Source organism: Podarcis bocagei (genome assembly GCF_964188305.1).
Source record: "Podarcis bocagei genome assembly, chromosome: 8".
Taxonomy (NCBI): domain Eukaryota; kingdom Metazoa; phylum Chordata; class Lepidosauria; order Squamata; family Lacertidae; genus Podarcis; species Podarcis bocagei.
Window position 1 is genome coordinate 62811925 of NC_138133.1, and position 25227 is coordinate 62837151.

General features: G+C 42.6%; 3 protein-coding genes across 3 annotated transcripts in view; 1 reads left to right on the forward strand and 2 right to left on the reverse strand.

The window, feature by feature from the left end:
- The window catches only part of LOC308593068 (fatty acid-binding protein, adipocyte-like), a 397890-nt gene that overhangs the window by 7570 nt on the left and 365093 nt on the right, over positions 1-25227 (reverse strand). The gene's annotated exons all lie outside the window — the stretch shown is intronic.
- LOC308593070 (myelin P2 protein-like) lies at positions 5514-7717 on the forward strand. The gene is made up of 4 exons (XM_081205298.1): positions 5514-5624; positions 6192-6364; positions 6558-6659; positions 7551-7717. The coding sequence occupies exons 1-4, from the start codon at positions 5552-5554 to the stop codon at positions 7599-7601; spliced, it is 399 nt and encodes a 132-aa protein (XP_081061424.1). The 5' UTR covers positions 5514-5551; the 3' UTR covers positions 7602-7717.
- On the reverse strand, positions 11901-23504 carry IMPA1 (inositol monophosphatase 1). Its single transcript, XM_081205141.1, has 9 exons — positions 23345-23504; positions 21846-21914; positions 20848-20981; positions 19193-19297; positions 18590-18635; positions 18353-18461; positions 17022-17130; positions 15161-15312; positions 11901-14678 (listed from the first exon to the last, which is right to left on the reverse strand). The coding sequence occupies exons 2-9, from the start codon at positions 21906-21908 to the stop codon at positions 14560-14562; spliced, it is 837 nt and encodes a 278-aa protein (XP_081061267.1). The 5' UTR covers positions 21909-21914; positions 23345-23504; the 3' UTR covers positions 11901-14559.

A 25227-nucleotide genomic window follows, 5' to 3' on the forward strand; every position in this document is an offset into this window, starting at 1 on the left:
CAAAATCTGTAAATTTCAAAGGATGTCTGTGTTTTGGTTTGCACATTGTTTTGGAACATGCAAGTTAGGTAGCTTCTCCTTTATATGTGAACAGAATCTTGGAGAAGCCAGTTCCAGAGTTTGACGATGTGCTGATTGAAGCAGTCCTGGCTTTTGTCTTAGCGACACCCTTAACGAAGTACAGTGCCTTGGATTCTTTAGGGAAATCCACGCTTGTTGAAATAGTTTCACAGTGCTTTCAGTGTATAGCACTGGTGTTGCTTTACATCAGCAGAGAGAACTTTGAGGCTGCCTAACAATATTAATCAACCTTTCACTCATTTTTGAAAGGAATCAGTCTTTTTTTTGAACTTTGTTCCTTCATTTCCTCCCTCTCGCTGGCTCCTAGCTTTGAGTCTTGCTTCTTTACCCATTTAAGAGGGGAAATGAGTTTTCAGTTATACAGCTGGGCTTTTATAGAGGGAAATTATTCTATTATTCTTTGTGACAAGCAGCTCTTGTTTACGTGGCCCTTGGGAGAGCCTTACAGGAGTAGGGTTCTGGTTTTTCTTTTTTCTTGGCAGGTCTCCAGTGAATTTATCAACTTCATGACGGGAAGAAAGCTTTTCTCATCATGAAGGCTGTGTACACACTACACATTTTAAAGCACCAAAAAACCCCAAAGAATCCTGGGAACTGTAGTTTGTTAAGAGTGCTGGGAAGTGTAGCTCTGTGAGGGTAAACAAACTGCAGTTCCCAGAAAGCACAGTCAGGGTGGTCAGATAAACACTTCACACATGAGGTCACGAGTTGCACATTTCTTTATGTGATAAGGGTTGCACATACAGCTCCTCCATGTAAGCAGATCATAGAATCATAGAGTTGGAAGGGACCCTGAGGTTCACAATTCAAAGTGTTAGTGCTGACTTTTAAAGGCCTAAACGGCCTCAGCCCAGTATACCTGAAGGCGTGTCTCCACCTTCATTATTCAGCCCGGACATTGAGGTTCAGCTCCTAGGGCCTTCTGGCGGTTCCCTTACTGCGAAAAGTGATGCTACAGGGAACCAGGCAGAGGGCCTTCTCAGTAGTGGCGTCTGCCCTGTGGAAAGCCCTCCCATCAGATGTCAAGGAAATAAGCAACTATCTGACTTTTAGAAGACATCTGAAGGCAGCCCTGTTTAGGGAAATTTTTAATGTTTGATGTTTTATCGCTTTATTATTAATTATTATTATTATTATTATTATTCTGTTGGGAGCCGCCCAGGGTGACTGGGGAAACCCAGCCCGTTGGGTGGGGTATTATTAATAATAATCATAGATCTAGTTCAACCCCTGCAATACAGGAATATGCTGCTGTCACATAAAAGGATCAAATCTGAAACCTTGACGTTATCAGCACCATGCTCTAATCAGCTGAGCTATCCAGGAGCTCCACACATGTATTTTGGCAGACAATGTGTGCCAAGTATGCAGATGGTGGGCACATGACTGCCACATGTATTGCCAGTGTAGGCATGGTGGCAACAGAGGGGGCTAGCCCACACAGCCCTCTCCCATCATTATTTGAATATAAACTCCCCCAGTTGTAATGGGCAGAACTTACCAATTCTGCCTCTTCTATGCTTTCCTAACATTCAGGCAGTGGTGACTGAAGCTCAAGGACTTCATTTTATGGTATTTCATATAGGGCTGCTGTTGGAAAGGTCTTGTCCTTTCTGCCTTCCAGAATCTACCACTGCGCAACATCATTCACAACCCAGCTACTAATGCACATGAAAGTAATTTATGAGTCAAAAGTTGAACTCAGTGCTTTATGCAGGTACATAAACCTAGCTTGGCATGGACTGGGAGTAGGTGGCAAGTCATGCCACAATGTTCCAGACATCTAAACAGGCGTTGCCAGGATTGCTCCCTGGAAAACAAGTTTGCTGGGCAAACCAGGCTCCTGCTTGCTCCTTAAAATGGTAGGCTGGAGTCATACTCATCTTGAAGCTCTGTAGCAACTCTTGTTGTTGTTTTGTTGTTATGTTGTTTCAGGACTGATGGTTTTCTTGGACTTAATCTGAACTGAGGCTGATTTCAGGCATGATTTGCAGCTAAGCTTTGCTAATACAATGACAAAGATCTTTAAGAGTTCTAAAAACTCTGCTAGTCAATGTCCTGTTGAATATTATTCTAAAAAATATAACTAATCGTTCTGTAAGAACTGACATTAAACCGCCTACAGCTAAGAAAAAGGAACTTCACAAAGTTTGACCTTCATCTTGGAAAAATTGATAAACAGCAGGAATACACTGAAGACGTAAACAAGACATTTTCTGCTTAGACTGGAGATACATTACAACAAAAACTCAGGTGTTTCCTTTTTCCTGGCTATCATGATTTCTATCCTACAGCTGCTTTGTATTTGACATTCCTGCTTTTAATTACAAGTAATTAGGAAGGGCAACATTGTTGCAGGCTTCCTCTTGAACAGTTCAGCAAATGAGTTAGATTGCCTTTGCTACTGCAAGATGGTTGTCAGTCTAGCTTAAAGTTGACAGAAACTTTATAGTACAGAGGCACAGAGACACCACAGGAGATCAAACTACCAAATACAGTGTGCAACTTTCATTGGTATCATCTTACAATGTGGCAAATATTGCAAATATCAGATGCAAACAAATGGGTGATAAAAGGAGTTGAAGTTTCCTTGTTCTAACTGACCCTCTCCTTTTTTCAACTTTATACACAGTAGTAGGCAGAAATTCAACAGTGGCATGAAGTATTCCCACAGCATGGAGAAAGGTAACAGCCACAAGGGACACTGTAAGAGCTAAGTCATTGCTGGTGTTAAAAAGGTTTGTTTGGACTGTTTTGTGTCAAATGGATAGCTTTTTACATCAACACTGCATCAGTTGTGCATCCAAACTTGGCCTGCTTCTTAAATGAATGCAGGAATGTTTTTAGTAAAGCAGGTTTTCCAGCTACTCAAATTCCCCATCAGACACTCCACACTAATAATTAGAAGAAGAAGCTGAACTAACATAAAGGGTGTTCTGCTCCTTGCTTACACCCTGTATCTGTGGCAATTTCTCCATAATAGTCAGTGCTTATTTACTATACAGTGAAGATTCATTTATGATTCTGCCTTAGTTCATTAACTAACAGGCACAAAAAGGTGGACTTTGAGACTATTTACAAAGATGTGAAAAGTGCTACCTGCCCAAAGATGTAGGTGAAGAAGAGAATGTTCTGGCCCAAAAGATGATGGTGCTTTCACATAGTTTAGGCAGTTTGTTTTTAAGCATTCTGCCCTATATTTGTGTACATGTGGTCCCTGACATTGGGTCATAATCCCCACCCCCTGCCCATTTTTCCAATTGCCAATTGCTTTCTAACTGCACATTTTCCCAGCTCTAAATTTTGCATCCAATTGCACAGTGGAAGTTATTTTCTCTTTCATTTATTCTGCTTTGACCTAAGTGTAATCGTCGTGGTTTCCTTCTGTGGAAATGCAAAGGTCTTTCCTGGCTGGTAAGGAGCAGTAATGACCATTTTATCTCTCACAACTTTCTTATTAACCTTCAATACTTCCAGAGCAACTTTCTCTGCTAATGCATGTATTATTTGAAGTGCACTGACATGCAGGGGCCAGAAAGCAATTTTAGCTTTGCTTCCCTGCTGCGTTTTGTAGCGGACATTTTTTTATCTAGCTGCACTTTTCAGTCTATTAGAGGACTATACCATGTGTCATGGCTGTTTGGGGTGGGTGGGGAGAAGGAAAGGGAGAGATTTAATAACCGGATTGAAATTTCACTTCAGGGTGAGATTTAAGACACATATGAGGATATCCTCATTAGCTTACAGGCATTTAACCTGCCAACGCTCTGTACTACTAACACAAAGTTTCGATCCGTCACCTTTCTAAAATGGCACCTACCCAGAAAGCAAAAGTCCTTGGGACCCTTTTGACCCTGGAAATATTTCAGGTTTTGAAGCCATAAGACTGTAGCACCGAGTTGGCGATCTCAGTATTAAGGATAATATATCTGTATAGGTAAGCTGCAAACTTTTAAAAAAGGTTTCTGGTGAAACACTGACCTTTTCAAGTACATGATTTGCTTTGATTGAAATCGCTTCTATCTATCTACTTATCTTCAAGCACTTTTCTTTTCCATGCTTTCAGGATGGCCCCACCACCTTCCCGCACCTCTACCCCAGAACAAGTTTTCTACTCAAGCTACATAACAGGCATAAACCCAACAAATGCTACTTTCCTCCAGTATATGCATGCAACTGACAGGGGGCATCCTCACCAGTTGAATTACTGCCTGCTATACAGCTGCTAAAGGGAGAGAAGGCCCAGTAAAAAAAAAAAAAAGATCATTTGCAATGATTTAGGCCATGTGTGTCTATAATGTGGCCTGATTTTTAGAAGCATTGTCCTCTCTTTGAAGGAGCCCTCAGTGTGGACAAACTCTGATCCAATGCCAGTTTGAAGATAAAGAACCATTAACAGAGAAAGGAAGGACCTGGAAGAGGCCCGCAGGCCACTAGGGTTGCCAGGTCAAGGGCATCCCAGACCTGGAGATTTCAGGGCCCAAACCTGAGACCTAGGGATGGGCCCTGGCCATGTTATGACAGGATGCCCCTGGTGATGTCACAAGGACAGGCCCTGGAGAGGGAGTGAGAAGCGGAGGAGGACAGACCACACAGAGTGTCCGTGCTATAATTTGCAGCTAGCTTCTGCCAGGCTGAAGAGTGCAAGTTGCGTGCATAGTCCATCAGGCCCAGAGGAAAAGTGTGAGCAAATAGATGAGTGAACAGCAAGCAGTGCTGCTTCCTGTTTTCCTCTTCCTTGAACATTGGGCCTGAAGAGTAAGAGGCAGCAGGAGGAGGAAAAAGTGCTGGCAGTGAGGAGAAGCATCATCACAGACCCTCCAAGTGTCCCTTTTTTCAAGGGATGTCCCTGATTTAGAGAAGCCGTCCCGGTTTCTGATTTGATCCTGGAATGTCCCACTTTTCCTTAGGATGTCCCTATTTTCATTGGAGAAATGCTGGAGGATATGGAGTTATCCGATCCCCAAGCTTCCTCTATAGGGAAGTTTTTTTAAAAAATGTTTACTGTTTTATTGTGTTTTTATGTATGGTGGAAGCTGCCCAGAGTGGCTGGGGCAAGCCAGTAGGATGTGTGGGGTATAAATAGTAAAATTATCACTATGGACTGGGACGTCCCTATTTTCATCGGAGAAATGTTGTAGGATATGTCATCAGTTGATGAGAGATAGTAGTGAACCCCTAGGCAACCCAACTATTTAAAGGCCTAAATGACTGAGGCCCCAAATATTTGAGAGACCCTCTCAGATCAGCAGAGGGACCTTCTAGGTCGTCCCACCACCCTTATAAGTTTGGCAGGTGGCAGCCCAGGAGATGACATTCTGTAGCAACTAACTCTCTGTCTGAACATGCCAAGGGCATAAAAAAATCTGGAGCTGGCCCGCCAAAAGCTACCTTTTTCCTACAAAAAATTATCATCATGTTTTCCCATACAGCAGTACTCACAAGGATTTTCCCCCATCACTCTTACATAATGGTTGAGCAGTTCTCAGGAACCTGGAAACTCATCTCTAGTGAAAATTTTGATGAATATATGAAAGAACTGGGTAAGCAAACATTTTGTCACAAACTAAGGGCTTATCCCCTGGGGGAAATGGCTCTTTAGCATTCAATCCAAGGAAACGGCAGATTTTCTCTGGATTGATGTTTGCTCCGATTTAGCACTAAAGAATAGGTTTTCCCTGGGAAAGGAGTGGGGCAACAAGAAAACTGTTCAGAATGAGTCTGAGACACTTTGGCTTAAAAGAAATACTGTTTAACAGAAAATAGATGTTATCATGGACTGAATATCTTAAATACTCTCCTCCCACTGTTTTTATGTAACTGGCAGATGGAGAATCAGAAGTCCTTTTTATTTTTCTCTGTTTCTTTTCCTTTTCCCTTTCCTTTTTCTATTTTCTCTTTCTCTCTCCTTCCATCTTCTTGTTTCTTTGCCCTTTCTTTGTCTCTGTTTTTTGCTTTCTTCTTCTTTTGGGTCACATTTTTGGGGCCTTTGTTAAGATCCAGGGATTGTGTACTCATGGGGTTGGTAGATGGTTGAGAGTGGCCCTAGGTGAGAGACAGGGTAATGTCAGTCTCCCAAGGTGAAATTCTGTTTTCCTTCTCATCTGCAGGAGTAGGTTTTGCCCAAAGGAAACTGGCCAGCCTAGCCAAACCCACCATGATCATCACCACAGACAAAGATGTAGCCACCATCAGAACAGAGACTGTCTTTAAAGTTGCTGAGATTTCCTTCAAGCTAGACCAAGAGTTTGAGGAAATAACAATGGATAACAGGCGTGCCAAGGTGAATATTATTGTTTCCCCTAGGAATGGTTCCCATGGTGGGAAGTGCAGTATCTTGACAGAGGGGTCTGCTAATAATCAGAACTTCAGTTAGATAAATACAGTATATTCCTGTTGGTGGGGGAGAAGAAAGATAGCAGATAAAACCAAAAATTCATCTCCTTATAACTCTTACTTTTATCATTATTTTTAAGAGCATTATAACAAGAGAGAATGACACTCTGATTCAAGTGCAGAAGTGGAATGGCAAAGAGACTATCATCAAACGAAAAATAGCAGATGGAACTATGGTGTTGGTAAGCTTTTTCCATTTCATTCATACATCCATGTGACCAGGGGAAGGACCATAGTCCAGTGGCGGAAGATAGGGCTGCCATATGTCCGGATTCTGTTGGACATTACAGGGATTTCAAAGGCGGAATTGACGTTTGGGGGGAATATAGCAACCCTATGGAACATTCAAACAGTTCCAGGTTCAATCCTGAGTATCGCCAGCTAGGGCTGCTAAGGTCCTCTGTCTGAAAAGTCCCTGCCAGTCAGTGTGAGGCAGAACTGAACCAGATGGACCAATGGTCTGATTATGCAGGGCAGCTCATTACGTTTCACCCGGGGTTTTAAGGCAGTCAGTTCTGTTGTTGTTGTTGTTGTTTGCTTAACGTTGCAGCGATCAAGGCTGTAGTGTCAAGAGCCAAGGATAATGCTATTCTTCCCAATCAAGTTGATTTCACCAGTACTAGGACATAGTATACCTTCCCCGCCCATCAGACTGGAGCATGGAAGGAGAGAGTGGGAAAAAACAAGAAGAAATTGGGAAGAATAGCATTCTCCTTGGCTCTTGACACTACAGCCTTGATAGCTGCATTGTATTATGACAACCACCCTTCTGAAGTTAACAAATTGCTATTCTACCCCTATGTCCTTTCTGTGAGGCAGTTACAGAAGGAGTGAGTAGACAGCCCCCAAAGTATATGAGGAAGGGTAGGATTCGTGTGTCCATGATTTCAACAGCATGTGCAGGTCTGCTGCTTGGTCATAAGCTATGGTTTAATGTAACATGCAAACTGGGCCAGTGTGACTGGCAACAGCATCACAACCCCACACATAGAAACAACTGAGAAGACACCAGCATTGCTATAAAGATGATTGAAGACTATGGATTGTAACCTATTATTTTTTTCATTTGCTAGGAATGTATCATGAATGACATCATTTGTACCAGAGTCTATGGAAGACTGTGAAGACATATCTTTCCATTTCAGCTTGTTTTTCCTACAGCATATTAGTTTAGTGTTACAAAAATGAGCACAGCGCTTATGTGGAACTGAAATAAATAATTTAAAGGAATTGGCTTAAAGGAAGCTGCTTCAGTGACAGCATTTCATATCACTCATACTCAGTCACCCGCACACACAAACACATGCCCTTTGAACAAGCTTACTTTGCAAAATTGATCACAATTCCTTTTTACAAACTAAGTTTGTTACAGTTTCATGCATGTAAGAACATTCTTAATTGCAAAGGTTTATTTTGCATTTCAGCATTTTCCTTTCGGACACACCAGTTTCCAGGAATATTTGCACCAGAATGCAAATCAGTGTAGGGGGCAGTGGCTGTAGTTTACCAGATTCGGATGGAATGTGTTATTGAGCAAGAAGTCCCTTTGAAGTCGGGCTGTATAATAAGCTACTTACCCAAATCTGGCTGTGAACTGCAGCTGTTGATTAAAGGGTTATGATAATATACTTAGGGTATCCAATAAAGGCTAACTTGAAGTTAAGTCCAGTGGAGTTTGCAGTTTACATTTTGGGATGAAAAACACGCTAGGGAGAATTTAAATAAGAGGCAATCCATATATTCCAAACAGCAGACAATCAAGTACTTCCCCAACTCTGAACATACATAAATCCCACAAAGCTTGATGCATGAAAAAAGTTAGCACATTAGGGAGGCACCTAGGCCAATATCAGTTTTCCAAGTACAGAGTGCTTTTCTCTCCTCTGTACATACAAGTTCCTATGCTAAATTTAAAGTAGTACAGTTGTACCTCTGCTTACATTTCCCTCTGGATATGTAATCTTTGGGATGCAGACGTGGCAAACCCATAAGTATTTTTCAGTGTTTTGTCTTGTGCGCATGCGCAGAAGCGCTCTACGTGCCGCGCACAAGCACAGAAGCGCTAAACCGTGCTGCACGCATGCCCAGAAGCAGTCCTCCAGTTGCAAATTCCTCGGGATGCGGCCAGACCTCCGGTACGGATTCTGTTTGCAACCAGAGGTACCACTGTAGAGATAATAATGGGGTACTTGCTGCTATAAAGGTAAAAGGTAAAGGACCCCTGGATGGTTAAGTCCAGTCAAAGGCGACTATGGGGTGTGGCGCTCATCTCGCTTTCAGGCCGAGGGAACCGGTGTTTGTCCACAGACAGCTTTCCGGGTCATGTGGCCAGCATGACTAAACCGCTTTTGGCACAACGTAACACCGTGACGGAGCGCACAGAAAGGCCATTTACCTTCCCGCCATAGCAGTACCTATTTATCTACTTGCACTGGTATGCTTTTGAACTGCTAGGTTGGCAGAAGCTGGGCTAAAGCAATGGGAGCTCACCCTGTCGTGTGGTTTTGAACCGCTGACCTTCTGATCAGCAAGCCTAAGAGGCTCAGTGGTCTAGACTACAGTGCCACCTGCTCCTGCTGCTGCTATGCTATCTGGCTGTATGCATAATGCACAGAACTAATGCATAAAAACATAAGAGCCCTGCAGGCGCAAGCCAAAGTTCCATCTAATGCATCATTCTTGCAGTGGCGAACCAGATGTCCTCGGGATGCTTGCAAGCAGGACTTGAGTGCGAAGTATTCTCTCCCCAGTTGTGACTCCCAGCAACGGGTATTGAGAGGCACACTGCCTCCTCCATCCACTGCCTTGATGGCCTACAGTTCTAGTGACTAAGATACTGAAGTAAGACCTGCAGGATAAATCCAACCTCATATAACCAACATGCTTACCGCAATTTAATGCATTAAGGGGTTAAACCCACAGAGTAAGAAATCTTGCCAGGATTGGCTAGTCCACACCCTCTCACCTTGAGAGGGTTACCAAACTTTCCTCAACAAAACTAATAAATGAAATAGAAATTAAAACAGGATTATTAACTACCGTTAGACCCACAGGCTACATTATTTGGATATTGTTATCTGTTCTTTGCCGGCAGGTCCTAAGGTGAGCTACCACAATTTAAAATCCAGCAATTAAAAACAATTAAAATTTAATTTACAGGAATAGGGGATTAGAAAAGCATTTCCTCCCTTCTGTTACATAAACTATTTCGGGGATATGGACAATTGTAGCCTTCCAGCTTCTCTTGACCTTGTAGCTCCATTTCCCACCGTAACTGGATCAAATTTTTAAAGAATCTCTTATTTAAGTAAAGCATTATTCCGACGCAGTCTGAGTTGGTAGGAAACTGATAATCTGTATGCTTGCCGGTGTGTAGACCAGCCTTCCCCAACCTCGCCCCCATCAGATGTTGCTCATCATTCTTCACCATTGGCTGTGCTAGCTGGGGCTTATAGAGGTTGAAGTTCAAAACATCTGGCAGGCACCTGGTTGTCCTCAGCCCCCGGCGTACCTGGTGGCAAGTCCCCACTGGTGTATACAGTCCCAAAAAGTACAGTCCTGAATTGCTTCTGGAATATCCAAGCCAAGGCCCAACCGCATGGGAAGTCCACCAGACACAGAACCTCACCTCTGCTTCCCATTTATCCCTTGCATGCTGATTGCAGCTTCTAGGCTAGATGAGGCATGTGACCCTCACCTCTTCCAAGCCCACTCCAGCTGAGGAATCACAACCTTCTCCCAGAGCTGGTGAGCTCCATCTGATCAGCTCATGAGCTGGGCTGTGGGCCCTTGCTGGCCTCCGCCTCCTAGAGCACACCTTCCACTGCTCCCTATAGCTCAGAGCCCGCCATGTTCATGGAGGGGGGGGGCTTAGGCTCTGGCAATAGGCCCTGCTTTGGTCCTTTACACCAACACCAACCCCCTTGCCGTGACCCCCATGAGTACTTTATTTCTTCCTTTTTAAATTTTTTATTTCCAAAACCGAAAAAAGAAAAATGACAATAGCTGGTTACAATACCACCAAGTGGTTCAGAGATTTAATCAGGATAAAAAGAAGGGCTTTGAACAAAAAGTGTCAAAATTACAAAGTGAATTAATACAACCTAAAAAGAATACCATCTCTAAAATGTACAATTTGCTGTTAGAGTGGAATTGAAGGATTAAACAACCAAAGAAGTAATGATAAAGTGGGCAAAGGATTTTGGTCATACAATCCAACTGGAAAATTGGGAAAGGTTGTGGAAGGTGGATATCAATTTCACAACCTTTTACACGATAAAAGAGAACATGATGAAAATGTTTTACCACTGGTACCTTACTCCGGAAAAATTGGCTAAGATTTACAAAAAGCAGTCAAACTTATGCTGGAGATGTAAGAGGGAGGTGGGAACCGTTTATCACACATTGTGGGGATGTAAAATTGTAGGGAAATGGGGGAGGGAGATGGTACCAGCTAGTGCCGAGCACAGCTGGAAAAAATACCATGCTTATCAGTTAGTATTTTTCAGCCCGTTATCTCTCTTAGCCATAAACATCACCCAGTTTTATTCTGCTGATAACAATCTGAGTAAAGTTTATATGTGTAAAGTATGTGAAATACAGAGCAAAGATAGCTGAGCTCCCCCCCCCCCCTGAGGAAAAAAAATCCAAAGGCCATCATCATAGGGCAATTCCTGATATCAGACCTTTACTCTGTGTGAGACTTGGAAAATACTGAATTTAGCCAGGCAACAGCAGGATCCTAAACCACCCAAATAGGGGATCTTATTCTCTGGAACCAATCCCTCTAAGTAAAGCTATCTGGCTTTTATTACTTGAGGGATGTCAACAGCAACAAACTGATGTACAGCCAAAGAGACAATGTGTTTGCCCGTTTGTTTTAGAAATGTGAACATACCATATTGGTGCATTAGCATAAGTGAGAGTATATTAGTAAGAGGAAGCAATGTACAGCATTTTAACTTGGGGAAATGAGTCCCTCTACTGGCTGGCTAACAACTATACAGGACACTTCATTCAGCCATGCCTGATTTAATAGTGATGCAACTCATGCAAAGGAATGCGTATTAGTTCTTTCTCAAAACGATGAACTCAAGCGTAGCCAGCCCTTCCCTTGCACAGCACAGGCACACCCTTACTATTTTACACACCTTTTCCTCTTATTGTTTCCAAATGCCTCTTCTCAAGTACATCTCTTCCTTGGTTTTTTGTTAAAGGCAACAATGCGTATGGGACAATGCCAAGGCTACTCCCATCAATTATGTTGCAACAGGACATTCAATCACAGGTGCTGGATATACAATTTTAGACTAGCTTTTAAGAAAACAACTACCACTGAAATACATGTTATAATTACTGCTCAGTGAAGGCGGCACTGGAGCATGCATATTTCTGAAAATAAAGGGCAAGAATAGTCAGGGTCATTTTAAAGCCAAAAATAAAGCTGGACTTTATTTTAAATATATTACTACAACACTTTTCAAAGCAATTCTCAACTTTACAAAGTAAAGCTTCTTAATATTAGCATTCCCCACCCTTGGATTTTATACAAAAGCTCAGAATTTATCTGGCCTGCTATGCTAAAGAATCATTCTGGAGCCTTGAAAAAAGTAAAATTCTGAAGACGGTTGAAGTACAGGAAATGTCTCTAGAGCTTACACTTGAGTTGTCCCCTTGCACTGGTACTATAGTCCATGCACTGCTAAAATCTAAACACTGGTGATAAATCCTATACACTAGGTGAAGGGGTTGCCAACCTTTTTTGGGCCTATGGGCAAAAGTACAAAATGGAGAAACTGTATTGTGTGGGTACCACAACCCTGCATGAATATGCACACTCACTAACACCCTCCCTCCTCGCCAGCAATTATACCTGATGGAATTGTTTTTGCTCCCTACCCCCAAAATCTAATGGTGGTGGCAATTTTCCTGGAGAGAGGAGCTAGGGCTAACCTTCCTTCCCCAGCAATCTCTGGGAAGAGCACATCTCCTTGCAAAAGTTAGGCTTTCATTATCCCATTAGGTTTAGGCTTATTTCCAGCATAATTTCAGCAGGGGGAGGAATTGAGACAGGAACCTGTGGGTTCTAGGAAACTGTTCTCTGGCCATATGCGCACCCATGGGTGCCAGATTAGCAACCTAATGTTTCAGGTCAATGGCGGATGTTCACGTCACTAGGCCATAAGCCCTGTTGGTTATGGCTGAACTAGAAGATCTAGCATAATGAAAGCTCTAATTACGGAAGACCAGAGGACCATTAACCACGTGCCTACAAATATTACATTGGTGGCACTTCTCCACGGTTGCAAACAGGTTGCCTGTACATCTGAAATAGCATCACCAAGTAAATCATCACAGAAAACTGCTAGTAACAGAGCTATGGTTCTATCAGGAGACCTATATTTTATACTGAAAGCATTTTGGCTGTCAAAGTTCCAGCTGTGCAGGTCCAAGCTTCAATGTATGAGTCAAGTCAATATTTCTAGACACCACAAGGCTACCTTCCTTACACCTCCCAATGCTTCTTTACAGTTAAACTTTTCTTTCTAACAGATGGCAAACGTCAGCTATTTTATAGTACGTAAGACTAATACACGCAGCTTAACAGATAAATCCCTGAATGAGTGTTAATCAGAAAATGTAACAAAAAGTCTTATGTCATCTTAAAGAAGACCAACAAATATATTAGGGGAGAAGCTTTTCTGCGCCATAGCTTGCTTTCTGCAAATAACCTACACAAGCTTATGCCCTAATTGATTCATAAGTCACTCTTTAATGCACCACAAGACTTTCTGCTGCCCCTGAAAAAGGTATTGTTTACTTACTTACTCCACTTCAGCTGATCAAACACTGACTTCCAAAATGAACCAAGAAATAAATATCTGGAACTGGAAATAAACATCAAAATAAGGCTATAAAAAATTTCCTGTGAAGAATGTTCAGTGTAAAACTCAGCCAAATGTTTACTCTCATATTGACAATAACGGTTCCATGATTTTTGGCCAAATATTTTTACACTAGTTTAATAATTAGGTATTCGAAAGAGGGCATGCCTGTCTTATTTAATTTTTGCATTTGGAATCTATGTAATAATTTCCCCTTTTAAACCACCTTTTAACAATTATTGTGAAAGAGAAAGGAAAAACCACAATTCTGTGAAAAGCTGCAGAATAATAAAGCCAAAGCTAAACATTTTTAAGTACCATAGATTTCAGTTGGTGAGATTTAAGCATATGCTTTTATGCCACCATTTCACACACAATGTTTTCAAAATGCTTAACTGGATCCTGACTTCAACTCTGACATCCTGTGCTCTGCATATCAAAGATGATACTGATCAGGCCAGTATCAACAAGGTTGATATGAAATACAATATGAGGTGGAAAATACAGAAAACAGAAGTTGGCAAATGCAGAAGTTTTGTGGCCAAACTGGACACTGCAAGGGAAACAACAGGGCAGTTTTTCCATCGTAATGCTAACTTTGCAGGGAAGACTTGGCAGGCAGATATGTGCTTGCTGATTCTCCCCAGCAAGTTCTGCTCGCATCTAGCTTTGTGTCAGAAAATGTGTTTGGCTGTAGAGAGAGTCCAGGGAAATTGTGCAGGAGAAACTGTGGGCTGTTCAGGAGTTATGCATCTGCTCCACCTGCTGGCTGACCTGTCCTTGCAAACGCTTGCACCCGCCCACTCCATGCTTGTATTGACAAACATGAGTTTGAGGCCACTTATTTGCAAAGGTAACATCTAGTTTGGTCCTCAGATTACAGAATGAGTCTCTGGGCCCAAGATGTTTGAAGCAGAAATTCCACCACCACACCCCATATGTTTTCCTGTAAGAGACATAAACAAGGTAATGAAACATTATTTTAAAAAAACACTTGTGTGCTGTTTGCACAAGACTGAACACATTTCTAGGAACTTTGGGAAGGACTGAAGCATCAAGCTTTGAAATGTCAGAATTCAGCAACAGATCTATATCACGTGCCCTAGCACAAAGGGTGCATTTCACATTAAAAGCTCTTTTTAAGTATACAGACCAGCTGATAGGAATTGTCCATATAGAGATGGTGCAATTATAACATTTAATTTGTTTCATCATCCCTTTGGTAGGGAATGATCTGAATCTCTTTTGCTATCCGCTCTGCTAGTACTTGGCTATTTGCAGCAATTATTCTTCTTGACATCAAATCAAACGGAGCCCCTAGGAATGAAAAAAACAACAACAAACACAACTGATTTACAGTGTTGTTTATGAACTAATATTATGAAGCAGGGTTTTAGCTATACAGAAATTATCAAAATACTCTGGATAAGCCATGTGAAAATTTATTAAGGACCACTCCAAAGTAACATCATCATCATCATCATCATCATCATCATCATCATCATCATATAATGCCACCCTGCATAGTGGTTTACAGTTCAGGCAACCCCTGTCTGCTAGTCATACTAATCTGGTGTGTTTTCCAGGACAAAAGTAGTGGGTTAAATCCTGCAAAAACTTGAGACCCTGACAATCCACTGGATGGAATACACTCAAATTCTAAAGCCCCACCTACTATTTACTAAACTGACAGCCATTAAAGACATAGAACACAATCAGAATTCCACACCACAAATGCACATCCCTCAGTTAAGAAAGCAGAAATTGACTGGTCTTGCTACATTCCCAACATATTTTACCTGAGACATCGAGCAGCACTCCGCCCGCTTCCATAATGATAATCCCAGCCCCTGCCATATCCCAGCAGTGAATGCCCATCTCGTAGTAGGCATCTGCTCCTCCTGTCGCCACAAGGCACATGTTTACGGCTGCAGTCCCAACTGCTCTAATCCTAAAACAGAGAAAGTATATTATCGCAACAAATTCAAACCCTGCAGTTTCACATTAAAATATTCACAGCAATCACCAGTCATTTGAAATGCAAAAGAAGCAGATGCAAACCAAATCATTTGACCTTGGTCTCTTTCAGTGAAATCAGTGAGATAAGTTAGTCGTGACTCAACTTAGGTCTTGTGAAATCGTGTCTTCTCAAAAGTAAATCCTATTGGGATGAATAGCGCTTATTCCAAATTATGTGAGTTTAGGAAGGCAGCCTCAGTCTGGATCTAACTCAATAGCTGCATATTATTAATAGGAGCACACTGCTGCATCATACCATTCCTCCATTATGCCCTAAATTATATATAACCCCCCACTATGTGTGACCTCTTAAACACTTTAGAATAGCTGACTTTTTGGTTTCTTAATAGTGCCCCCTTGTGGAACTTTTGGCCAGGACATGGTCACGACAAAACACCAGATTAGGCTCACTTAACTGCTACAAACATTGAAGTTCTCTGCCTTGCCCTCGCCTTCCTGCATCAACTGAAATATGCTGTTATTCACACACAAGCAAACATTTTAAAAGAAAGGATAGCCAACACTACAGTTTTAAAGACTATTTGTTAAAAAAACTAAGTTGTGCCTCATTCTAAACAAGCCTCTTTGATGCCATGTAGATCTCCAGAGTGCCTTCCATCAGCTTCAGCTTATGGCACAGCTGCACCCCTATTAGGACAGGGATAGCCTAACTTCTGTCATCTATGCCAGAGCATAGACCTTTAGGTTGGATTACTGCAGCATGTTATACGTGGGGTTACCTCTGAAGACAGTTCGGAAACTTCAGCTGATGCAGAATTCAGCAGCCAGGTTGCTTACCGGGGCAAGATGGTTTGAGCATCTAAGACCAATCCTGGCCTGACTGTACTGGATGCCGATTGGTTTCTGGTTCAATTCAAAGGGCTGGTTTTTACCAATGAAGCCTTAAACACCTGAGGACCACAATACCCCAAGGACCACCTCTTTCCATATGAACCACTGCATCATCTGAGGACCTTCTTTGTGTGCCTTGTCTGTGAGATGCCTGGACGGCGGTAACATGGGAATGGGCCTTTGTGTGGTGGCTTCCCACTTGTGGACTGCTCTCCTCAGGAAGGCTTGCCTGACACCTTTATTACATTTCTTTAGGCACTAAGCAAAAACCTTCCTCTTCTTCTAGGCCTTTGGCTAATTAAACAATCTAGGGCTTGCCGATCAGAATGTCAGCGGTTCGAATCCCCGCGACGGGGTGAGCTCCCATTGCTCGGTCCCTGCTCCTGCTAACCTAGCAGTTTGAAAGCACGTCAAAGTGCAAGTAGATAAACAGATATTGCTCCGGTGGGAAGGTAAATGGCATTTCCATGTGCTGCTCTGGTTCGCCAGAAGCGGCTTAGTCATGCTGGTCACATGACCCGGAAGCTGTACTCCCTCAGCCAATAAAGCGAGATGAGCACCGCAGCCCCAGAGTCGGCCACGACTTGACCTAACGGTCAGGGGTCCCTTTACCTTTACAGTCTTTAAAACTGTTTGTGGGAGGGTTATTGTTTTTTGGTAATGGCATGCATAAACTGCCCTGTGACCTTTGGATGCAGGACAGTAGAGTAATTTAATAAATAAACAAGAAGAAGAAGAAGAAGAAGGAGGAGGAGGAGGAGGAGGAGGAGGAGGAGGAGGAGGACATACCCATGAATAGGAATGTTCAGTAGTCTTTGCATGTTAGAAAGAACAGTTTTTATAACCTCTGGATCACGGTTGGATCCCAACTCTGACACTAAGAGTGCTTTTGTAATATCTGTAGAGAGGTTGGGGGGGGGAGAGAGGAAAGGTAGACAAGTCTGACCATTACTTTAATTCCGATTGGTTGTTGTAGCTCAAAGGAAAAACAGTGAGTGTTTAAGAAAAGTACTCACACAATGTTCCCCCCACAGAATATAACTCATTAAACCATTATACAATATCCATACAAATGGTTTTATTGCCTTTTGCTCACAGAGTTCCTGATCTTTTGTACTTTTATCTTACTTTACTGTACACCACTTCAATAGCTTTTGGTTGTGAAGCGGTTTATAAATCTGCAAATAAATAGAAATTTGCATGTAACACACTAGGGGTGTCAGGATTTGGCCTCTGCTTCCTGCACTTACCTGAATTTATACAGTGCCCTTTGGTGAACATATGGTCTCTAATAAGATCAAAAAATAAGCACAAGACTGATACATGGGCCAACCCTGCTGCCTCAACCTTACTTGAAGGAGCAGATTTCACTATGCACCCAAAGGTTCTCTATGGTCTTCTGAGCTGAAAATTGTATGTTTATTATCCTACAGCTAATACGTAAAATGAACAGTGAAGCTAGTATAGAAAAACACTCATCACATTTTGTTCACATGAATGATCTAGTCTCCAGGAAAGTGTTCTCTGGGTGAAATCATGAATTCTATTCTAATACAGTGGTACCTCGGTTTAAGAGCAGTCTGGTTTAAGAACGATTTGGTTTACAAACTCCGCAAAACCAGAAATAGTGTCTTGGTTTGAGAACTTTACCTCATTCTAAGAACGGAATCCGAATGGTGGAAGGGCACCGGCGGTGGGAGGCCTCAATAGGGAAAGCGTGCCTCGGTTTAAGAACGGTTTTGGTTTAAGAACGGACTTCCGGAATGGATTAAGTTCATAAACCGAGGTACCACAGTACATCTAAAATAAATTTAAGTCAACAATTGGGTCTTTGTAATTCTCAATCCACGGGGTGAAATTCAACATTGTGCTAAGATGACCATTCTGCCAGCATAAGCATTTCTGCTTGCTGGAAATAACTATCTCCCCTCTCCTTCCTGTGATCACTATCCTGAGGATTCACTTTACCCTTTACAGTAGGAGCTGGGGGAGGCACAGTGAGAGGTGGAGAAGCCCTGTTGTGCTAGTGGAAGTCATTCTGCTGGGGCACCAGGTCAGTTGAACCCATCACTTTCCCAATTTTGTGTAGTCATACTGCTATATTAATGCAAAAGCCCTACCTTGTTGCTTTGATACTTGGAGCTTTTGCCCATTGCAAAATGCTCCTTTTCCTTTCCTGCCGGTGTACATTTTGTCTTCTACACAGCTGTATACAATTCCAAATTCCATCTGCAACCAGACAAATGCAATATCATAGGGGGTTTTCACGCCTTTAAAAAAAGTTTACATTTTGTGTGTAGGCTGCAATGGTAGTATTTTACTTTTTTACTGTATGTTAAAAAGAAATGATAAGTTACCTGTTTCTTTACAACAAAGCCAATTGAAACAGCCACAAAGGGAAACCTTGACAAAGAGATAAGCATATTGCACTTGTAAGCTCAGAGGCATAGTGTTAATGATTGACAGGCAGCATGTGTTCAACTGTAAATTAGAGAACTAAGGCAATGTTTTAACTAGCGACTCCTAATAAAATACAAACTGGAAAGCAAAGTCTAACATGACCATCTCACAGCACAGCACAAAGATCTTACTCTGATTCCAGAGGGGGGAAAGCACAGAAGTATATAGCACAAGTCAATCATGCTCACTTCACTATTTTCACAGGGGAGAAACAAAGCATGGCTTAATGTGATGTCCAAATCAAAGACTGCAATTTAGTTGACTTAAAAAACCCCCAACTATGATCAAGAAGTCAAGGAGAAACATTGCTTAGATATGGTGGTTTGTTTGGAGCAAACCAAACTGTACTCCCTGGTTGATGTAATGCTGAGAATGAGATCATAGTTTGTTTCTTCCCAGTGCTAGTGGGGAAGAGTGAAGTGGGTGTGATCGGTCTGTGATTTAATGTGACACCTAAACACGCCCACCGTGACTCTAAGAGAAAGATGCAAAAAACATACCTGTGAACAAAGTTAGTAGTTCCATCAATAGGGTCAATAATCCAAGTGGGATTATCTGTCAAGGTACTTTTTGCACCAGCAGCAACAGATTCTTCTCCAATAAAACTAAGGGGATATTTTTAAAAACAAACAAACAAACAAATCATTTATGGAACATCCCATTCTCCATGGTACAGATTCATTTTATGCACAGGAAATATATAGCCATAAGGAGCCTTGTCGGATTTATTTCACCTTCCTAGACTAGGCAGGATGTAGTCCTTGCAGCCCACAGTGATGGCTGATGACTCTGGATAGCCCACAAAGAGGACAGGAATGCAACAACCTTCCCCACTACTGCATCTGTCCTGGTGTGTCTATAAAACTCCATCTTTCATGTCTTTTTGTAATCTCCTTTTCATGTCACATAAGCCAGAGATCATTACAATATATTGTGGGAGTGAATTGCACAAAGTAGTTATGTGTTGTGTGATACAGCGCTTTCTGCTATATGTATATATGCTTGTTATATATGCTTCGTAAGCAAGGAGGTTGCACTGGAAAGCTCCACTATACTGGATCTTCCCATATAACCCAGCAGAACTTGCTAAAGTAGAGAGAGCCCCTTCTGCCACCACTGGTATTTTGCATCCTTCCTTTGCCTCTGTGTGAGACTTTGAACCTAAAATCAGTCCTAGAACTGGGATGTGTCAGTTAATAGATTTATCCTATGTATCTCCCCTAAGCACTGGCCAAAGAAGAGGGCTAGATTTGTCACAGCAGGTCAGTTGGGAAGTTCTGACCTCTTGGACCAGGCCTGCTCTTCTGTCTTGAGAAACAAGATGCCCATGTGCACATTGCTGTTCTCTGCCAGACTTGCCTCACCTTCACATCGCCTGGCTATTCCCCACATGACAGTGATTTCATCTCTCCCAACAGGAGCAGCCCACTTCTCATGTTGTACCACACTGATAAAACATGTCTGACCTATAATCCATGTTCCAGATCTATGTAGCTGTCCCAACCATACCTAGTTAGATATAATCTGACCTTCCCACTTTTTTTAGGATCTGCAAACTCTGTCTCTATAGACAGCAGGCATCCTCTCACCCGTTCTACATGCACAACACTTTGAATAAAACATAATCTTCCCACATAGGCCTAACAGCATGGCGTACCATCTTACAATTAAGACTCTTGCTGACCTGCAGTAACTGAAATCACTTGTATGCTCACCTGCAAATGATCGTGGCTTGCCTGCATCCTGGGCAAATGGGCTACCCCTACCTAAGCAGCAACCATAACACCATGCTGACTCTTTGATCCACCTCTTCATATTTGCATAGCCTGTCATTCATTTCTCTTGGCTTCTACCACACCCTTGCTTCATCCTGCCATTTTGCCATAGCTGAAAGAATCTTCCTTAGTTACTGCCTACAGGTATTGGAGGTTCCATTATTCTCCCTTTTCCCATCCTTACCTAACTAGAATTGAAGTGTGATAAATGGAGGTTATGCAAGACAAGCAAACTTAAAATGTAAAAAAAGCTATGTTATTAGTTTGTCAGGTTCCCTGTGCTTATTTTGAGCCATCAGGATCAAAGGTTTCATACCTGTACTTCAGACACATCCTTCCTCTCCACAGTGATAATAAACAAGTTCTAAAATATTCTGTACCTGTGAGATGGGTATTTTTCCTTTATAGAAGAAATAAGCATATTTTCTACTTTTTGATCAGTGACAGTCACTAGATCTGCTGGAGAGCTTTTAATCATGATAGCTATGTCCTTTGTTAGTGCTTCCCGGACTACCTGCAAAGAAAATTATTTGCATGACACTTTTTGAAAACAAATTAATGCACTCAGTCAGCTGCACAAAAACATTTCCTCCCTTGTGGAACAGGCAGAAGCTCAGGGACTTATGCACCAGAAATGAGGAGAGGTGCCATGCTCTCCCTGCCCCATCAATGTCACTTAACACATCCAAAGCCCTCTCCAAAGACTACTTAATGGTGTTATGAACGATCCCCACCGAAGTGATACTATTCCAGCCTTTTCAGAACATATCAGATTCTTTCTGGTACCAAAAAAAAAAAAAAAAAAAAAGCCAGAAACCACCAAGGGCAATGGGAAGATTACAAATGCATGGCAGTGTCATGTGGATGACTTCTCAAGGTGAGTCGATGGGGAATGGCAATTTCACAGTAAATAGCTCATCTGAAAGCAGCTATCATGCTCAGGCTTGAAGACAGCCATTTGTGATCATTGTCTCCTCTCCAAAAATGTCTAGCAAAAGGGAATTAGAGCATGTTGTTGACTGCTATATTTTTGGACTTCCTTACAAAGCTGATCATGCTTTTCTAAACCTTCCCTTTGTTTTTATATTTTAAAATGGAGTTGGTCTCCTTATTTGTTCTGCAAATACCCCATCATTTTATACTGCTGAAGTACTAAACAGAAGTAAAAGCAAGATATATACATTTTCAGAATAATTATGTGCTTACAAAAATTCAAAGCTATTTATTTATTTATTTATTTATTTATTTATTTATTTATTATTAATTATTATTATTTATACCCCACCCATCTGGCTGGCTTTCCCCACTCTGGGTGGCTCCCAACAGAATATTAAAAACATGATAAAACATCAAACATTAAAAATTTCCTGAAACATACCTCTCCAGCTTTTCTTGCTAAAATAACTGCATAATCCATACATTCTTGCCAAGGATCAGCCATCTTTCTCTAGGAAACAGAACATACACCACCAAATTATACTAATCAAAAGAGCAAACAGCACAACATTTATGATGTGTTAAAATGCTAAATCTGCAGGTTCAAACTATTTCAACATAAACAATACTATTACTTTGTTTCAAAATGCTGATATCAAAGCTGCAACACTGCACAATACTGGGAAATAAACTTCTCTTCAGACCAGAGCAATGCTTTATTTTGTAATATGGGCTACACAGCAACTACACAATTTCCTGTATGTTGCCAACCTGCATAATGTCAGGCAGATGCTGAGCAAATTTGTGCTCCTGCATAAATGTAGCAAGAGACATGCCCTTGCCACAGATGACTAGAACTGGCAGTGACTTGCAGTAGAAGTATTGTGTTCACACAATTGCAGAGATTATAAAAGCTGATAGAGAGTGATGTGTATAAGTAAGTGCAACATGGGAAACCTTGCAGTGGGAAGATCACTTATAGCTTATTAGCAATTTCACACTGTAGGCTCCCGTAGCATGTTTCTGCACATATAAAAGTTGATAAACCAACAGAGACCAAATGTATGAAAAGCTGTTACTCATGATGACCAACAATAGCATCTCTCCCATGTTTTTCAGTCTTCCGGACAAACAGTTCCTAATATGCTACAAGGTTGCTGCTAACGTTTAGCTGTTGTGAAAGATCCAGCAAATGTGTTGTGTAGCTGTTGCACTTTCCTAGCACTTAAAACAGGAGTTTTGCTTCTAGGGAAATGTGACTTTCTCCATTCAACTAAGCATTCCCATAGCAATACTGAGCATTGTGTGGAAGACAGCCGTGACCATCAAGGGTACCCAATGCATAATTTCTAATGTAATAAGCAACACAGTTCTAACATAATAAGCAACACATTTCACATCAACCCTGCATTAAATTATTATAGCAATAAAAATAAAACCTCAGTACTCCCACATCACGTGTCTCCCATCAGCTCCAGTCAATGTGGCCAATAGCCAGGGATGGTGGGGAAGTTAATCCAATAGCATTTGGAGGGCTACACTTTTCATTTATTTGTTATTTCAGCGCTATATAAAAAGGCTGCATATTGTTGGATGTCTAAATTTCACAAAACATGGATTCCTCTGAGTTTTGCATGCTTTAACAGGAATGCCTGACAAGGAAGGAGACGAGTTGTATTTAGCTGCCCCTAAACAAACAAACAAACAAACAAACAACCCGATTTTTCAGTTGTTACTCATCCTGGGGCTTAATCTTAGCCACAGCCCAGCCCCGCTATATATTTAGTTGTGGGCGGGTGGGGTGGCGACTCCATGAGTGCTTGATTCTCATCACGAAGTGGGGGCGGAAGGCAGCAGAAATAACTGGGCAGTAAAAGGAAACCATGGCTGCCCGGAACTCATGGAAATGCATTAAAGAGAAGCACCAGGCCCCGGGCTTACCGCCAGCAAATCGAAGCACTGCTCAGATCAAACTCCTCAAACGGAAATCTACAAAGCCGGCGGGCGAAAACCTCCGTGGGAGGAAAATGATGACCTTTGCACCTCTCTCCGTTATGCGCTTCCTTCCTCGCCTCTTTCTTTCTTTCTTAGGCAGCCACCGGTATTTTTATTTTTTTTCCAAGGGGCGCGGCTAAAAGCGGAAAGAAGGCGATCGCCGGCATCCCACCGTCGTCCTGGCAACACTGGGATGCCTCTGGAGAGGCGCAGGGGCGGGTGGCTCTCCCTTCCCAAGGGGCGGGCAGGCAGGCAGGCAGGCAAGCAAGCCTCCTGCCTCAGGCGGCAGATCCCTTGGGGACTCAGATGGTTGGCTGCTTGCCCGACCCGCACTTATGAAAAAGGGAGGCCTCTTCTCAAGCAATGGCGACCTTTCCCTTCAGGGCCTTGATAGATACACAGTTATCGTTGGCAAATACCCCTGAGCATGTGCAGAGTGCATTCTAGTCCGACGACGGTTTTTTTTTTAAAAAAAATATAACTAGAAATAGATGAGAGTGGTAGAAAGACACTATGGTTGTTCTGGCAGCCTTTCTCAAGCTGTGGGTCCCCAGATGTTGTTGAACTACGACTCCCATCACCCTAGCTAGCAAGGCCAGAGCTCAGGGATGATGGGAGTTGCAGTCAAACAACATCTGGGGACCCACAGGTTGAGAACCGCTGTTGGAGGTAGTCCGTGTTCAGCTGATGCTGGACTACAACTCCCAACATGCTCCGGGCTCGCTAAGGCTTATGGGAGTTGAGGTTCAGCGGCATTTGGAGGACCAACGGGGAGGGGACGGACACACACAGGGAGACAGCGACTTGCGACGGGCGGGTTCCCTGCAAAGGGAGCTTCCCGCTTTAATTCCCTTTTGTCTTGCAAGGATTTGCTGACATTTTGGGGGCGGGGTGGTTTCTTTTTGCGAGGTTTCTGGTATTTATTATTCTCTTTAATGGGAAGGCAGGCAGATATTGGCATACCAAGCTCTAACAGGCTATGTGATGCTTAGCTGGTTCAGCTTTAATCTATCTTTTAAAGTTATTACTGATGGCACGTTTGCAGCTGACTTCAGTAACCGCTTTGTTGTGTGACCCCAACGCTACATATATACGTCGATCGCGATGACTAGGGGAACCTGAGACTGATTATGGTCGATCACAGGTCGATCGCTGCGCTCCTGGGGGGACGTGAGGGAGATGCTGCCATGCCGCCTCCACTGCACTCAGCGCTGACAGTGGGGTGGAATGGGATGCTGCCTGAGGGAGGCGGGGGGGGGGGAGAGAGAAAGAAGCAGGGAAGAAGAATCACGGAGCAAGGAAGGAAGGGGTTAACACAGAGAGTGGGGGGCAGGGAATGAGAATCACGAAGTAAGGAAGGAAGCCAGCCCTTTGGTCCCATCACTGTGCTTGTGCCAGAGTTAATAACAAGCTGGCTCGTGCCATACAAGCCGACGCATCCTATTGGCCCTTGCGCGTTCTGCTGTTTCTTGGGGGCGGGAGCTTATAGAGTACGTCTTTAGACGCCAGGTGGGAGGGAGAGCGGGACAAACACATAGCTGTCAACTTTCAGATTTGAAAATAAGGGATCAGCATCCTGGAAAATAAGGGATTAGCAGCCTCACCTGTCCTGGGGACAGTCTACAGGATATCTTAACAATCCGGGATAGCAGCGGGAAGCGGCACTGGAATAAGGGAATTTCCCGCAAAAAAAAGGGAAGGTTGACAGCTATGGACAAACATCAGCTGCATCTGGAGTGCAGCCAAAGGCGGAGTGTGGCGGAGGGTGTGTATGTAGCTGTTTGTGGCGCCGGTGCGAAAACTTGACTCTTATGACATTCTCTTTGCTT